The 16,939-nt window shown below is 38.9% G+C and overlaps 1 protein-coding gene and 1 long non-coding RNA gene across 7 annotated transcripts in view; one reads left to right on the top strand and one right to left on the bottom strand.

The window, feature by feature from the left end:
- LOC128884817 (uncharacterized) overlaps window positions 1-9,192 on the top strand; it is a 107,896-nt gene extending 98,704 nt beyond the window's left edge. For 2 of the 3 annotated variants that reach the window (XR_008459481.1, XR_008459482.1), the window contains exon 4: window positions 8,856-9,192. This is a non-coding gene — a long non-coding RNA (uncharacterized LOC128884817). The remainder of the gene's footprint in view (window positions 1-8,855) is intronic. The other variant, XR_008459485.1, reaches the window with a different exon arrangement.
- LOC128884809 (klarsicht protein) overlaps window positions 1-16,939 on the bottom strand; it is a 168,879-nt gene that overhangs the window by 47,465 nt on the left and 104,475 nt on the right. For all 4 annotated transcript variants that reach the window (XM_054138445.1, XM_054138449.1, XM_054138446.1 and 1 more), the window contains exons 9-16: window positions 13,187-13,500; window positions 11,476-12,022; window positions 10,128-10,543; window positions 8,874-9,003; window positions 8,062-8,526; window positions 7,311-7,481; window positions 5,163-5,300; window positions 3,748-3,853 (exon numbers count right to left, since the gene is read on the bottom strand). In XM_054138445.1, coding sequence (XP_053994420.1) covers window positions 3,748-3,853; window positions 5,163-5,300; window positions 7,311-7,481; window positions 8,062-8,526; window positions 8,874-9,003; window positions 10,128-10,543; window positions 11,476-12,022; window positions 13,187-13,500 — 2,287 coding nt within the window. The remainder of the gene's footprint in view (window positions 1-3,747; window positions 3,854-5,162; window positions 5,301-7,310; window positions 7,482-8,061; window positions 8,527-8,873; window positions 9,004-10,127; window positions 10,544-11,475; window positions 12,023-13,186; window positions 13,501-16,939) is intronic.

Genomic DNA, 16,939 nt, shown 5'->3' with positions numbered 1-16,939 from the left:
GTCACTAATTACATGTATATTTAGGCACTACACAGTTATATTGAAATTATTAGTTACATGTATATTTGGACCACTACCAGACCTATATTGAAATTGTGTTTCTATATAATTCTATTCGTATTTAAACCACCTGTATCGAAATCATTAATTACATGTATATTTGGACCACTATCAGACCTACAATAAAGTCACTAATAAGTTCAATTTGGACCCCAAATCCTACCCCTAAATCGCTAATACTACAATACACTTGAATCCCTTTCATACATACATTGAAATGAACAATTCTACCAGCATCGCTATCATACCAATACTCGAGTCACTAATTAATTCAATTTGGACCCCAAATCCTACCCCTGAATCACTAATACTACAATACACTTGAATCCCTTTCATACATACATTGAAATGAACAATTCTACTAGCATCGCTATCATACCAATACTCGAATCACTAAATAATTCAACTTGCACCACTGCCAGAGGACACTTTAGTCACAGAACAACACACTCTCGAGGAAATTCTGTGCATAGAAACGCCTCACTCAAACCGCGGAACAGATAGTGTCACCTTCATCCGAAGCGCGTGGTCCGCGGAATCAGCTGACGGGACCGAAACGTCAACGACGTTTCACGTCGCGAGGGAGACTGGCTACTGAGCGAGAGCACGCGGCATAACGTCGCGGATTCTCCCGCAAATCACAGACGACGGAGACGAGAACGGCCGAGCAGAGACTCGTGCGTCTCCGTCGTATATGCTTCTTATAAGGTGAGCCTCTCGAAGGTGCACCGATGCCCTCGCGCGAGCAGCGTCCACCCACGTGCGTGCACCCACACGGCACGCGCTCGAGCAACGTCCGGATTACCGATCACGATCGATGCCTTCAAAGAAACCGAGTACGGACTGTTTGTATATTTCTCCTTCGAGCCTGATTCCTGCCGTGATAGCGGTTCGTTGACTTCGAAGAAGTCCACGGAGGCGTTCAGCGCGCGCGGTCGGCACACTTTCAATGGATGTTTGAAACAGGAAAAAAATGCTCAACCGGGGAGCAGAATAACGCGAAACGGGATAGCGCTTTTTCGTTTTTAACAGGTTCAGTGTTATGTCAGATATGTATATGACAGGGGTTCTCATCGAGGTATTAGAAGAATTATAATGGCGGAGTGTTAAAAGTATTTGTCTTGTAGTCAATTTATTAACGACAATCTTCATCTATCTTCCTTCTAAATAATTGAATCACTGTCGAATCAATTTTTATTTTGGAGAGGTTGTTCTAACAGCTGCCCTACACATTCCTCCCCCAACTATTAAAATCTGCTTGCAGTATAGTGCTGTGCATTGGTTTAAGCAAGCTTTCCTTTTCCTTGTTTACTATCCTAAACGGTTTAGTAGGTACAAGGTTATTCTAACTTTATTCTAACGATGCAATACTTCGACGTACCGATACTCTAAAATTTCTATCAATTTATATAACAGCATCGATGGAACATGTAACATATTAATTAGATAATAAATTTATAGACATACACTCTATTGGAATAACGCTCAGCTGAATTAAGTAATTTCCTCGTTACATTTAACTACGTTAAATGATAGTAAAATCTATTTGAATTCTACGTTGCAATTGAGCGTGCATAGTTAATCGAATAAAAATAATCCATTGAAAAAGTCTCACAATCGGTTAATTTTTCGTGCTTATGCTCCGTGCGTGCTTGATGTAGAAATTATAGAAGTAGATTCCATTGGCAAAAGCTGTAAAATAATTTCATGCCGCAAGCAGAAAAATACAGTAAAAAAAAGAGCATCTATATTTGATATGGAGGAATAATTTTGAAGCATCTTGTATTTGTTATAACGAGGCAATTAATTTAACGTAATTTAACGAATTAAACGTAGTCAAGAGAAATAAGGCCAATTTTCTCAATGATTTTATTCGATATCGTTTATAAATGATTACGATGATTATCGTTTATAATTACATTCATGATAAGAAAGATTATTACACACTTTTAAATCTGTTTTATGAGAAGAATTATATGATTAAATTTAATCTATTTATCTTGCACATTTCCTTAAAAATATAATAAAGTTTCACGTATCCAAATAATTATTATCAACCGGCGAATAAATTAATATTCTCTACAGGTGAAAAAAGAAACAAGAGAATAATTAGTAAAAAGCCACAACACAGCAATATTTATTGAATAATAATTACAATTAACGTGTACACAGGTAAACTAAAAATGAAAATACTCTAAAGCTTTGTCGCAATCGCGTTGCACCAAAATAAGGATGACAACAAAAGCATCGATAAAAATTCCGTATAAATGTGTAATGATAAAAAAAAATTAAGTATCAAACTCGTACAAACCAGATCCAACTCGCGTTTCCTACCGCAACGTCTATCTTTTCCTTTGCGCTAATTCAATAACAATAAAACTAGAACAAAGGTAATTCATGCATTTTAATAATATCGACGCGAAATTTCCATTGGAAACGGTACTTTCTTGTTTAAACTGTTATTAGTTTATTCGGATAAATAATTTAACATTGCGCGTTAAAGATTTCATTGCGTCTTTCTATCAATTAAAAAATAAAAAATGTTACGTCGCATTTAATATTGTATTTGAAATTTAAATTACTAATCGAGAACATAATGCTCAACCGAGGTATATATCGGTGTGCAAAATAATTCAGTATTGAGCATGCAGATAATCAATTCATGATTCAAGCAAATTTACGCATGCACTTATATGTATATATAATTTAAATTTAAGAGATATTGTATAATACACATCGATCTTGTGCGTAAGTGACGTTAAACTAACTTCGAATTTGTAATATTTAAATATATGCATTGCAATTTATATATTTTAACATTTCATGTGTGGTTTTTCGAACCGAAAAAGTGACATAAAAATCCGGATTTCAATTGTACCAAATTTAAATCGTTCAACACTTATAATTAATATTCTAAAAATTCTTAGAAAATTCATAATACATTGGATACGATTCCAAATGCATATATTTACCAACAATACGTCTTACGAAGTACATTGGAAGCAAAAATGCATACTTCGTGTGCTAATACTTGCATGTCAGTCTTTATAAGTAACTTACAAAAATGTTCAGTTAGACGTTCGAAACATCGTTTAACTTTATCGGGCTTAGAGATCTAGATATTAAACGAACAGGATTCCAGTTAGTTATCATTCCTTAAGGTTATCGTAATCTGTATAAACTAACGGGAAATATGATTTAGTTAACATTTTCTAAATCACTTCCAGTTATATGTATATAAGTTGATTGTTGATCAAGATTTCGTAGCCTAGTTTCGTAAAACTGATGCCACTTTCAATAAAATATTAATATACGTTCTCGATACGCGATTATATATGGCAACGTCATTTCGCCGTTTAAAGGAAAAACCAAACGACGTTCGTATTAGTGCGCAAATAACGCTCAAAACAATGTTCTTTTAGTATTTAGCTGAAAGCATCGTAAATTTGTTAACGTAAGGCATTGGGGAAAATATTGACAGGTCGCTCGATCAGAAAAGGGAACGCTTTTCCACTTCCGGTTGCCTCCCTTCGTAGGATAATTCAATACGAAGTCGAGAAAGGTCAGGTGCGAAAAATTACGACAGAAGCAAAAAGACAAGTCCGCTCAGAGCAGTAACCAAAACAGCGGTCATGTACGACAGCGATATAGAAAGTGATCGACGTTGAATGTGATTATTGTACTCACCACGAACTTGTTTCACATATTTTTCGCTTCGGAATGAATTGCTCACGGACTCCAATAGCGCGTGAAGACACCTCAGATTCTCTCTACACGCACACTCCACTTCCGTCTACAACAGAAAGAGGCAAATCATTACAGGAAAACAATACAAGCTACGGGACTACTTTCAGCGAGCATAAAGTACTACAGCAAAAGCCCTTAACCATATTTCTATGTACTATTCAACAAGAACTATTCAATTTTTATTTTATTATTGTATGAAAACAGGAAATTAGAGTTAAGCGTTAGGTTAAATCACTAAAAGCCTGGAGAACTATCGTTGTAACTTACATTTTTACTTATAGAAACTGTGTTTGAGCGAACGTACCTTCGTGTGAAGCCAACACGAAACTGTCCACAGAGCGTGGCAGAGATGTAAGCACTGACGCTAGTCAGTGTTTATCTCTGTGATTTGTTGATACACTCTACAATAGCAGGATAAGGACAAAGCGGAAGTAAACATGCAAGCAAACGTCGTTGCGTACGTCAAGCTTCGTCTTTGTCGAACTTACTACCACCTCACGGTGTAATGATCTCACGTTGAGTGAAAGACGATATACATATAGTTTTGTTTAGGAGTATTTACAACTATGAAAATGTGTTAACACAATTTAATCTAATAATCAGTGTGTCACTGTATCGAACGATGATAATTCATGTCAGGGCATAGCGGCGAATGGACTAATACAGTAAATATAACGGTTTAATATAATCAATTTTATTTATTATATATAAACTACGCCTAAATTAGTTACGTTACAAATAATAGCAGAACTTAACATCAGCATCGTCACTTAATAAAATGGTGGCGGTCTAAAAGAAGCAAATGTATAGTTTCAATATACAATGTCGTCGTTGTAAAGAGAAACTTACAGGGTTTCTAATTCCCTTATTTACCACCTGGAATCTTTGTCGTTGGTTGTTCACTTAAAATGCTTAATTTGGAGAATCAAGTAAAGCTTTTACACGAATTAACGTTAACCTGTATTAATATATATTAACGTAGAAAGTCCTTTTCCAAAGTATAAACTTTCTAAGGCGGTAGTAAAAATTGTTAAATCTTGATTAGCGATCACTCGCTCGTTACAACTGTCGAAGACGTTAAAACTACCTTAAAGCTAGCATTCGAAGCGCAGAAAGCAAAAGAGGAAGCAAGCTTAATCGTACTTTCCATAGTCAGGTGCAACGGGTGATGTCAAGCTTAGAAAAAAGGATTTCATGCGTTCACACACGTGCACAACCTTGGTTGAGGTGAACACAGTTGAGCGATACAAACAGAAAACAACCTCGGTAATGTTCCTCAGCAAACCGTGAAACAAACCGAATAGCTTTTTTGCCAGTAAGCGCATAAACAGAATCCCTACTGTGGATATACGTACGCAATCCTCAGGAATTGCTCCGCCTTTCGATCTTAAAAACAGACTTTCAGCGAGCGCCAGCTGGGACTGAGACTTTTCAACGACGTTTCGCACATCCTCCACGTCGCTGTCGCTGTCCTCCGTAGTGTCGATGATTTCCTGAAACATATACAAAGCGCATAGTCAATATAAAGTTCATTCAATACTTCGATACCTTACTTGCTAGATCGACTGTCATCCGTTTAAATTAGGTACTTATAAGCGTTACGGATAACACGTGACTACAAATGCATGATTCGTCGAAAGTATTCTTCACGGATGGCTTAAAGGAATTTATACGTTATTTGTGCATTCAGATAAAATGGTTCGTTAATTTCGGTCTCGTCATTCACTTGAACGTTTATATTGATTCAGAGTTCGTTACCGAAGTTACGATGCAGATTTATAATTTCTCTCGGAGGACTTGAATTTAAATCAGTTGGGGTACTCTGTCGAATCTCGTCGACCGTTTTCACCACAGCGGTTGTGTACCACTGATCAAAAGATATTGAAGTCAAGCAGAGAACCTAATGATGCTTTCGTTGTGCTCGTGCCAGCGGTGCTCAAAACGCGTCGTTATTATACAGGATGAAAGTTCTCAAGTCTGGATATCATAGCTACCTAGACATTGTTAAGATCAGGTGATAACGAATTGATCGCATTGTACACAGACTTACTACGCAAAGATAAGTGTTTTACCTACTATGCCTCTTTTTATGTCTTGTGGAAGTAAAATAATTTTAATTAATTTATTAACGTTACTGTTGAAGTGATCATGTTTGCAGAAATGTATTTAATAATTTTTCTCGTGTTGCGAAAACAGTTCAGAAAAAATTCAATTTTAATTTAAATTCGTTTTCATTAAATAGTGGCTCAAGTGTATTATATTTTGTAAGTTACAATATATTTACAATACACGACTCTTATCCACGAATCTAAATGCGGAGTACACTTGAAAAACATTGTCATTGCATAAACACTTGTACAAACAATGCCAATACATTGAACTTGTGTGTAACACGAAAGTTCATGGCGATTTGTGATTTAGGTCTGCCGTGAAATCATACTTTGTCCACTCGACTGCGAAGGAACTCTTGTAGCGACTATGGCCGTAATTACCCTCGTTTACCCTCGTTAAGATATCATCATTGCAGAGACGCATTCATCTCAGAGAACTCTTGATAAGAGACGAAGAGATTCGACCAAGGAGTATATTATGCGAGAGATATCAAAATGAAACTATGGAAAGCGTAATTACCTGATATGAAATTTCAGTTCAAGGATTATTATTAAGTAATTATTACGAATTGAATTATAATTGCAATTTAAGAAAGTCAAATGAACAAGAGTAATTTATCGATACTTTGTAATGATTTCTACTGGGCAGAAATATTTTTGATAGAAGCTATGCGTGAGTATCTTTGGTACAAGGTGTGAGGTTGCGAGGTATAAGGTTGAAAAGAAAGTCTTTACAGATATTTACATTTCATTTACTGGACTGTGTGATTAAAAATAATTCGACAGTCGATGCCATTAGAGAATACTTTCGGCATGTAAAGTTTGTATGAAATTTTTGTTAAATTAATTTTTGCAAGGATTTTCGTTCCAACCATATAAAAATGAATCTATTATTTGCTGCAAGCTTTTATTTGCTGCAAGCTTTTATTTGCTGCAGAGGAATTACATTTTGCCCACAGCAACGTACGTTTATTTTCTTATAACTGAAACATTGTAGCGCAAACAATATACTAAAGTTAACGCTACTATAATACATCACCTTCGGTATACTAGGTATTTAACAAAAAAGGAACCTCCGTTAAATACGAAACAATTATATTATGTATAACGAAATATTATAACGTACAACACAAAATTTACACGAACACTTGCGGTATGGAACACGATATAAACTCTTACTTTATTACTAATGTAGTAATATGAAACATTTTAGAGATATTTGTAAAAAGTCATTGAAAATATACAATGAAATTGGATTAATGTATTATGCTGTATAACGATTCGTGGTATGCACAAAATAAAAAGGAACCGAGCGTAAAAATATATATTGGGGGTGTACTACAGAAAAAATATGGACACTTTATCGAAAAAGAAGAAAAGAATGGAACGTACATGATGCATACGACTTCTAGGCAGCGGAGAACTAGTGGGGACCGCGCTCATACTGGATGCACAATCAGATTGACTATCGAGGAAGTTTCTGTAATCGTCACCAAAGTCCAATAGTCTTCGAGCTGTTTCCACGTCTGGCGCTTCGCTGTAGGGCTCGCTCATATATTTTTCCTGGGGGAAACAGATCAATAAATACTAATAAGTACATACATAAATAACGATGATATTAAATCAAGCAGTTCACATGCTGATGAAGTATGATGTAGTGATTAAGGTGGAAGGATACTATTAACTTTAACGAAGTTTAATTTGTAACGATAATATCATTAACTAATTCATTTATAACAACCCAATACATCGGTCGTTGAAGTTCACCAATTTCAGAATTAAACATATTTTTTCTCTAGAAGCCCTTCAAAATTTGTTTTTCTTTTCTATAACAAAATAAATCTGCCAAAGTAGCCATAGGCGTTGCATATTCCATACCATTTGTTTTGTCAAAAACTGAAATCCTAAGGTATCGTTTAAAAAATTCTTCACGCTCGTGTATAATTTTAAACCCGCCACTAATTCAAATCTAAAAACTCGTCTTCCCTCCCAATGGAACGCCTTTCGAAAGCTCCGAAGACCACCGAGTATAGCAGAGAAAGTAACCAAAGCAGAAATGGATGAAAAATGTCGGGCCATCGTCTGATAGATCTCGGTTTATCCAACATCTAACGGGTAGACGTCAAAGGGTAAACGTCGTTACCTGATAATTATCCCAGGCTTGCTCGGAGAACGAGTTGTTCCCGAGACTGTTCATCTCCACGTCGCTGTCGACGTTCAGCTGTTGATTGGACAGCTCTTTGGTGTTCAGAACGTTGTCCAGCAGGCTTTCCTCGTAGACGAATCGGCCGCGCGTGCAATTACGTTGCTCCTCGCCCTCGGTTTCGGACGCCGAAGCCACCGAAGTGCAGCAGGGTAATCTGAACGGCGGTGTCGGATCGCTGACTATGGTTCTCTCCGAGGAGAGTTGTTGGTGATCCGTGCACCCCGAGAACGAGCCTGATTTCACCAGCGTCGTCAAACGTCCATGGCAATCCCTCGAGATCGTGCGTATCGTTCGGCTTCCGCTCATCTTCCGGGTCGAACGTTGCTGATTCGTCGAGCTACCGTCGCTTCCGGCTGAATGATTCGCGTTTACACCCTCCGAGCTCGATTCGCTTTTGCGGCCCTGAATTTACAAGATTCACACCGAGAAATTATACATGTTACAATTTAAGCGATTCTGTTACACGCATTACGTGTATATTTATTTTTGTATAATTCTTTGCACTTGGAGCGACTTCAAGGCGATGCTCCTCTGTTAATATTTTAAACATTACAAAGGATAGCCTAATGATTTAGTTTAATTGTTCGACTTCATGCAGGCATCCTCAAACGTAAACGAATTATTTAATAAGTTAAAATTACGTGAACGTGTTTCCGTCGAACTCGATGGATGTAAAATACTGCTTGCAAGATCTCTTGTATCTTTATTCTTAATGATTTCTTCTTGCTTAGGTGTTAACGCCGACTTACCAGAGTCTTTTTACGCAGCCTGCTCTTCTTCCTACGCAACGAGCTGTTCCGAACCACGCGGCCATCGTGACAGATGATCGACTCCTCCATCAACGTGGACGTCGAATTGTTGAATGATTTGCGTGATCCTCTACAACACAGAACAAAGGAAATCGCAACGTTCCAGTTGAAGTTCCAAAGCCCAAGTTTACGATATTTAACGCGATACATTCTTCTGAATTCTGTGCGACTCTAATTTAATAAATCATTATTAATCCTACAAATTTCATGTATTATAATTTTACTCTAATTCTATACATTGTACATTTAATAATCTCCTTCCTTGTCCTCCCTGTTCAGAGTATATTGGTTAAATTTTCTTTTCTTTTTCGTTTTATGATTTGTAAATGATGCGACGTAAGGAAAAGTTCTTTCTTATGTAAAAATTACAAGGGATAAATTATCTATAACTGTACAAATTTAAAATTCAATAATTCCTTTTAAATTCCAAACATATTAAAAGAAATAATCCTCCTTTCCAACTCTGCATACTTGAAATTTGGTGCCCCTGTTCTAATTTAATTTCGAGTTCAATATCATCACCACGTGTAATCAGATTTTAAATACATCTAACAACTTGCTATTGGCCCCCAAACCTATCTAAAATCTGTTGTACTATACCAAACAATACCGTCTTAACGCTAAACCTACCACGACTGGACAAATGACTGTTTTCAAATTTTTCTGTACAGTTCTTATATGCTACAGAGAATGCGGTCGAATAACATGTACTAGCAGCCACGAGTTCTTTATAAAAAAATAAGGTGACATGCATGTTTCAATTTCGGTAAAAATTGGACATAGTGAGTTTTTCCCTCTTGGTTTTCATTTGTCCCGTTACTATAGAAACATTAGGTGGTCCCAAAGGTTTCTTTCGTAATTTCCACTCAATTACTTTTGTGCGGTGGTGTTTATATAAATGGACAATCTAATTTTGTAGATGTTGACGTTTGTTGATGATGCTACAGTAATGGAGCAAAATGAATCGTACACAATTCAATAATCAATAACATTCAATTCAATAACATTAGACATAAAATATCGCGTACGTATTACTTATTAATAAAACGAAAGAAACTTTCGGGACAACCTAATAGAAATGAACGTCCCAGATCAGACGTCCTAAAAGTCCGCGAACACTGTGAATTCCCAAGCAGCCCGGCGCGCGAGAAGAGAAAATCGAGGAAGGCCTCGCGAACATGTACAAGTACTCACGTGGCATCGAGGGACACGGACTTGGTCGGCGGTGTAGCAATTAGCTGATGGAGCGCCGTCTCGGAGATGGAGAACTGCGAAATCGGGTCGTTGGTTTGATTCAAACTGGAGTTGTTACCGATCTGCGAGATACAAGAAACGCTCCACGGTCTGGGCCCGTTCGTCTTCTGCTTGGAGCGCATCACGACTTTCGGCGTGCTCGCGTCCAGCATCGGATGCGACTCGTTGATCGGCGTCCTGTCGACGTCGTCGAATATCTCTTGCGACATAGACTGGGACGCGCAACCGAGCAGAGCACCTTCGAAACGACGGTAAGTCGCGACGCTGCTCTGCAGATCCTCAGACGAGACCGACTGTCTCTCCCCGTCGGACTCCTCGGTCGTGTACTCGCCGCTGGCATCGCAGCTATCCAACGGCTGTAATTCACGTTGATTACAATTGTTACGAAACGTTGTAATTCCCCTTAGCCCTCGTTAGAGCCGGCTCGCGTGACCGCGCAGGGAACTCGCGGAACCGTAAGCGCCATCAAAACACGTTCTGAATGTCATTTTGTGATCGTTTGACTGGCACATTGACTCCGTAACATCAGACTCGTAAATCATTGGAATGTTTACGATTTCGAAGTTTCATGCAAATTTTTAAAGCTATTTGCGTTAGAACTTGCGAATATTTCTGTTTTTCGTATCGTAGAGAGATTCTGAAAGGAACATCTTCAAGTCGTAAGTAATTTAACGTGTATTTTCGTTTAATCCGTTCAGCCTGACTTCTCAATTCTGAATACTTTTTGTAATTTTTATCTAACAAAGTATCTATGTACATGCCTGAAATGATTCGTGTAGCGAACATGTTAAAGACGAATAATTAAGAAGTTCCCACGACTTATCGTCAATTCATGAATCGATTGTTTATATTCTACATTTCTGAAATGTTCTCAGATTCATGCGTTCTACGCAGATTTACTTTCTTCGACATCTCATCTTCGGAATTAATTTATTTAATTCCTTAGTGGAAAGTCCTGTCACCTATCTACGAGTGACGTGGGCGATCAACGTGTCAACAAGAAACATTGTTTCTTTTTACCGCTTTGAAAATCTTCTACACACGCTGTGCTATTCTTAAAAAATCAAACCCGAGAATGAATCGTTCGATCTTGCATAATATCTCAAGCTGAACCAAGGTACTAAATTCCATTCACAGACGGGTCATAACTTTCATCGATTTGAACGTTCGATTAGCATATCAAATGATTCATCATCGCGTACGCAAAAAAAAAAAAAGGAGGATCCCACATCCTAACGCCACGAAAGGCAACGGTCAGCCAGCAACAATAGTAATAATTACGACTTACCTGTGACGTAGATCGTCCTTCGTGTCCGCGCACGGAGTTCAGCTTCAACCACTCCTTTATTCGAGCGTACTTAGCGCGATGATTGTTCGTTATACCCTTATCGTCGAGAATGAGCTGAGGAAACGTCTTTGGCACTCCAGCGCGTCTTTCCTCCCCGACCAATTTCTCTACCTCCTTAATGAGCCTCTGGATGCTCATCTTGTCGTTTCGCGTTTCCTCGTCGCTGTCCTTGTCGCGATGAGACGACGCGTCGGTTTCGTTTGATGTCTCGTCGACGCACTCCATTCCGACGCTTTTCACGGGTTTCTCGGTCGTTTTCGCGGTTTCCCCGCAGACGTGCCCGTTCCTCGGCGTCTCGCCGAAGTCCAAGCCCACCAGGACGTTCGTTTTACGTTGCTCCGCGTCGTTGTTCACGTTCGACGACGTGTAGGTCCACTCTTCCTCCGAGGAGTCCTCCGCGACCACCGCGGGCTCCTCGTTCTGCTCGGAGTCGGTGTCCAAGTGTCTGAAGTAGAAGGTCGCGCAATTCTTCGACTTCCTGTTGGACCTGGTGCGGAAACAGCAGGTTAGAGACAGGATGGACCAGCGTTTTTCGCGGGAGGGGATACGAGGAAGTACTGCAATCCAGAGATGGGCGAAACCCTAGGCTTCGATTAAATCGGAAGTTTGCCGATGTGTTTGTCTCGTTTCTTTCTTTGGGAAACGTTCAAAAGATGAAGCGAGATAAACATATCTGCAAACTCGAGATTTATTCGAAGCCTAGGGTTTTGTCCATCGCTGTTGCAATCCAAGGAGACGCGACACAAATGTTGTTTGTGCCGTTGTTTATTTTTTAAGAGAGGACGAAATTACACTGGTTATTAAAAGTATACGAATACTTGAATTTTGGAAGTTTTAGAATCTTGAAGTAGATGTTCCATGGATTTATTTAATGTAGGATCTTAAGAAAACTTCACTCGATTGTTGTTTGATTATTGAAATATTAATTGTACGAGCCTATTTCGATTTAAATTGATTATCACAGTTTTATGAAAGACTATATTAAAATTTTGTAATTTTAGCATAGCTTCTTTTGGAACATACAGATTTTGACATGAATTTTTTTTTAACGAAATTAAAATGCAATTTTTATTATTTTATGTTACAAGCATCGAAATTATGGAACGTTTCAAATAAAATGAAAATTATTCACCACCCAAGTTTTATGAAAAACGATATTAAAATTTTGTAATTTTAGCATAGCTTCTTATGGAAGATACGGATTTTCACAGTGAATTTTTTCAATTTAAATCAAATTGCAATTTACGAGGTTGCTATAAGCTTGATATGTTATAATAACTGAAATTATGAACCATTTAAAAAAAAAAAAGTGACGAATATTAACCACATCGTTACCGAGATATTATAATTCATGAAAATTTGAAACTCAACGTAGAGAAAAACCTAAACATCTTGTTTTGATGTAAAATTTAATTAAATTGTTATTTTAAGAGACGTCCTTAACACCTTATACTTAACACTTATAGTGTCGCGTTACAGTGCGTTTGTGAACGTCGATATACCTATAAAGCACACAGAAAAGAAAAGAAAGGTATGCCTCTTTCGTCAGGAACAACACGGCACTAGACTTTTACGAGTTCGCGTTCTCTCGCGCAAACAGACGCCTAACGCACACGCCTAAGTGATAAAACCGTGATAAGAAGAGCCTTACGTGTTGAAAGATGCGACCTCCTCGGTCGTTCTACGACGTTTCACTGGCTCGTCGGTAGCAAGATTGCTATTCGATTGTTCGACGTTTTCGGGTTGACCGTCGATTTGATCGCAAGATTCCTCCTCGATGACCGTCGAATTTGTCATCGGCACTGTGTCAGGTGTCGGTGGCATGTCGTCCTCTTCGTCTTCGCTTACCGCGTCCTCTTCAACGTCACCCTCTTCTCCTTGATCTCCCAAAATCGTTGCAATTCGATTAGTCTCCTCCACTCCCTCAGGCTTCGTGTCCATCACACAGAGCTGACATAGTTCATCCTGCAAACAGGCATCGCGAAACGTTATCTCAGAGGCACCGTCACGTTCGATTCATCGAAAGATTGCGAGTATTTCACTCCGTTTCGCGAAATGTTATACTCAATTACTGAATCATCGTTTATTTTACCGGAAGCCCTAAACCGAATGATTTCACTGCAGGAACGACGACACGTCGCGCACTATTTTCAACCATTATAATTCCATGGCTTTTGTTAAAGCGACAAACACGACGAACCTCGCGTTTACATATCTCGGTTACGACTGCCTACCGCGACTACAGAGGCATCACGATAATTTTCCACGATAAGGAGTTAATTATCGATCACGCCGCTAAATGGAGCGCTAACGCAAGCACTGCTTCGATTCCGTCAAAATAGCGACGTGAAGTTCAGGTACCCCTTTAGATACGATGGCCGCAACCTTCAACGATCACGATCAACCGAGGATTCTGATTCCTTTGAAATGTTCATGTTGGAATATTTACTATTATTTATGTAAATAAAATCGAAACTTTTAATTGATAAAATTAGCATTTTATTCTCACATTATACCCCATCTCCGATAGTTCGTTAACGGTAACTGAACCATAATATATGGATTGTTATTCAAAACGGTGTATGTTTCGACCTGTGCTTTGGACCTCTTTTTGTATAAGAAATTATAATTTAATTTTAATGAATTGCACGTAAACCACACGGTCAAAAATTGATCGATATTTTATACAAAACTTCTATATACCAAAGAACTACAGAGATTGCATTTTCGTCGATCGGAATCACGCCAATTCAAACTTATTTGAACTCATAAAAATACAAAAGACAAATAGGACACAAAACGTAATATAATTTATATTACGTTTTTATTAGAAAAAGGAAATGTACGATAAACCCGAAAGAAAACAAACACGTACACCACATGGATTACGATTCGTTAAGACAAATATATAATAATATTTAATCACAATTAATCACGGTAAAGTCAAGTATCCGTTTATCCCACATGATTTCTGCTATAAAATAATCACAAGGATCGAATAACAAGATAAGAAGCAAATGCATTTTCAATTATTCTCGCAGAGTGAGTACGTGACAACTTGCAAGTACAAACGACTCAAAAGCTCCTCAGCTTGTAACGAGCTTGTAAAAAGCTCCGTGACGACTCAAGGTCAACCTCAAGCGTGCGACTAAATCGTTGATGGCAAGTTAGAGACAGTATCTCGCTAGCAAAAAAAAAAACCTGTCCACCAGCTACAGTACGGAGTCTTCGCGACATGCGTGTCCGATTCGTTTTATACAGACTGCTGGGGCTCGCTACACGCTGTACGGGCTCGTTTCGCAGCAGATTTCTTTCCACTTAACACTTTAACGCACGCTTGCTTTAGCCAACGTTCAAAGTCGAGTTTGACTACGTACCAGCTAACGGTTGGAAGAAATTTTGTCGTTACAAGAGCCAGGAAAAAGGTAGACGATACAATAGAAATAGAATAGATGCGACGAATATTATTTCTTTTTGTTTCGATACATATCAGATTATTTTACTAACAATACAATAGAAATACAACAATACAATAGAAATAGAATAGATGCGATGAATATTATTTCTTTTTGTTTCGATACATATCAGATTATTTTACCAACCGACTTCGAAAACGAGGTTACTCGATTCGACATGTATATTTGTTTTTCTTTAATAAATATAATGGAAATCATTTTGTTGACAGCTCTGCATCTCCTCGTGAGATGTTTAACCGTTCGCGATGAATATTATTTCTTTTTGTTTCGATACATATCAGATTATTTTACTAACCGACTTCGAAAACGAGGTTACTCGATTCGACATGTATATTTTGTTTTTCTTTAATAAATATAATGGAAATCATTTTGTTGACAGCTCCGCATGAGATATTTAACCGTTCCGCTTAAAACGAAACAGCCTACGTATAAGCCTCTTCAGGACGCATATTCTAAAATTTCAAAAAAGTTACACTCTTTTATCTTTCACAATAAATTATAATCATACGTACTCGCATTTAAAATTGAAAGGTCGAATATATTTTTCACTTGGTATGGTTTTGAAGATACAAACTTTTAAATCCATTTCAGAATTCTAAACTCATTAGAATATACAGGGTGTCCCAAAAGTCGGGGAGGAGCCGGAAAGGGGGGGTAGCTGAGACGATTCTGAACAACAAATTCCTTTGCAGAAATGTCGGATGGGGCTTCGTTAAGGAGATATTAAGCGAAAACCCCGACCAATCAGAGCGCGCGTAGACCGTTGGAGCGGCCGCGGTAGCGAAGGCTACGCGCTAGGCGGCCGCGCTTGTACGCGAACAAGTGACTCGACGTGCATGGAAGGACATTGGACGCTGCCGCCTAGCGCGTAGCCTTCGCTACCGCGGCCGCTCCAACGGTCTACGCGCGCTCTGATTGGTCGAGGTTTTCTCTTAATATCTCCTCAACGAATCCTCGGACAACAATTTCGCTAAGGAAAAAGTTGTTTCAAATCACCTCTACTCTGTGTATACAGAGTGTCCCAAAAATGTTGTAACACCTTGAAAGAGGTGGTCCGGGAGGTGATTTGAAACAACTTTTTCCTTGGCGAAAATGTTGTCCGAGGCTTCGTTGAGGAGATATTAACGGAAAACCCCGACCAATCAGAGCGCGAGTATGCCGGTGGAGCGCTCGCGGTAGCCAATGAGCGCGGCCGCCTAGCGCGTAGCCTTCGCTACCGCGGCCGCTCCAACGGTCTACGCGCGCTCTGATTGGTCGGGGTTTTCGCTTAATATCTCCTTAACGAAGCCCCATCCGACATTTTTGCAAAGGAAATTGTTGTTCAGAATCGTCTCAGCTACCCCCCCTTTCCGGCTCCTCCCCGACTTTTGGGACACCCTGTATAAGTCTGACGAGAAAGAGGATTGACTCTGACTGTGGTAAGAAGAAGGCTCTACGGTACGATATCCGACGGTACAGCGCGAACGCTCTCAATGGCAGTCTTGCGAGAGCCATTCAAGCACTATTTGTTACTCGACAAAACGGAGCCCTGGTCGTCTATGAAATTGGCCGTGACGCAACCATGACCGGCTTAAAATTTCACATTCTTTCGTTTGACCGAGCATACGAACCGCGCTTTCATTCGTTCGGCGCATTCGCGCAGAGGAACGAGACGAAAGCATTCTAATCGCTGCAAAGCAAGAAACACGACGGGTATTTCTGCGATTCAACAACGCGGTTTTCACTTTTGACAATTTCTCGAGGAGCATACCCATCTAACAATTGAATTTACGAGAAAATATGTTTACGACTAATGAATTTACAAACCTACGATTTAATTTACGAATATACCGTGGATGTAACGTACATGGTACCTATACGAAACGATAACAGAGAACTAGAAGTAATACAAAATAGACGCGTACACGCGCGCACCCCGAATCGACATC

This window comes from Hylaeus volcanicus, chromosome 2 (assembly GCF_026283585.1).
Source record: "Hylaeus volcanicus isolate JK05 chromosome 2, UHH_iyHylVolc1.0_haploid, whole genome shotgun sequence".
Lineage (NCBI taxonomy): Eukaryota > Metazoa > Arthropoda > Insecta > Hymenoptera > Colletidae > Hylaeus > Hylaeus volcanicus.
The sequence above is the reverse complement of the archived record's forward strand: the minus strand, read 5'-3'. Positions and strand labels throughout refer to the sequence as shown.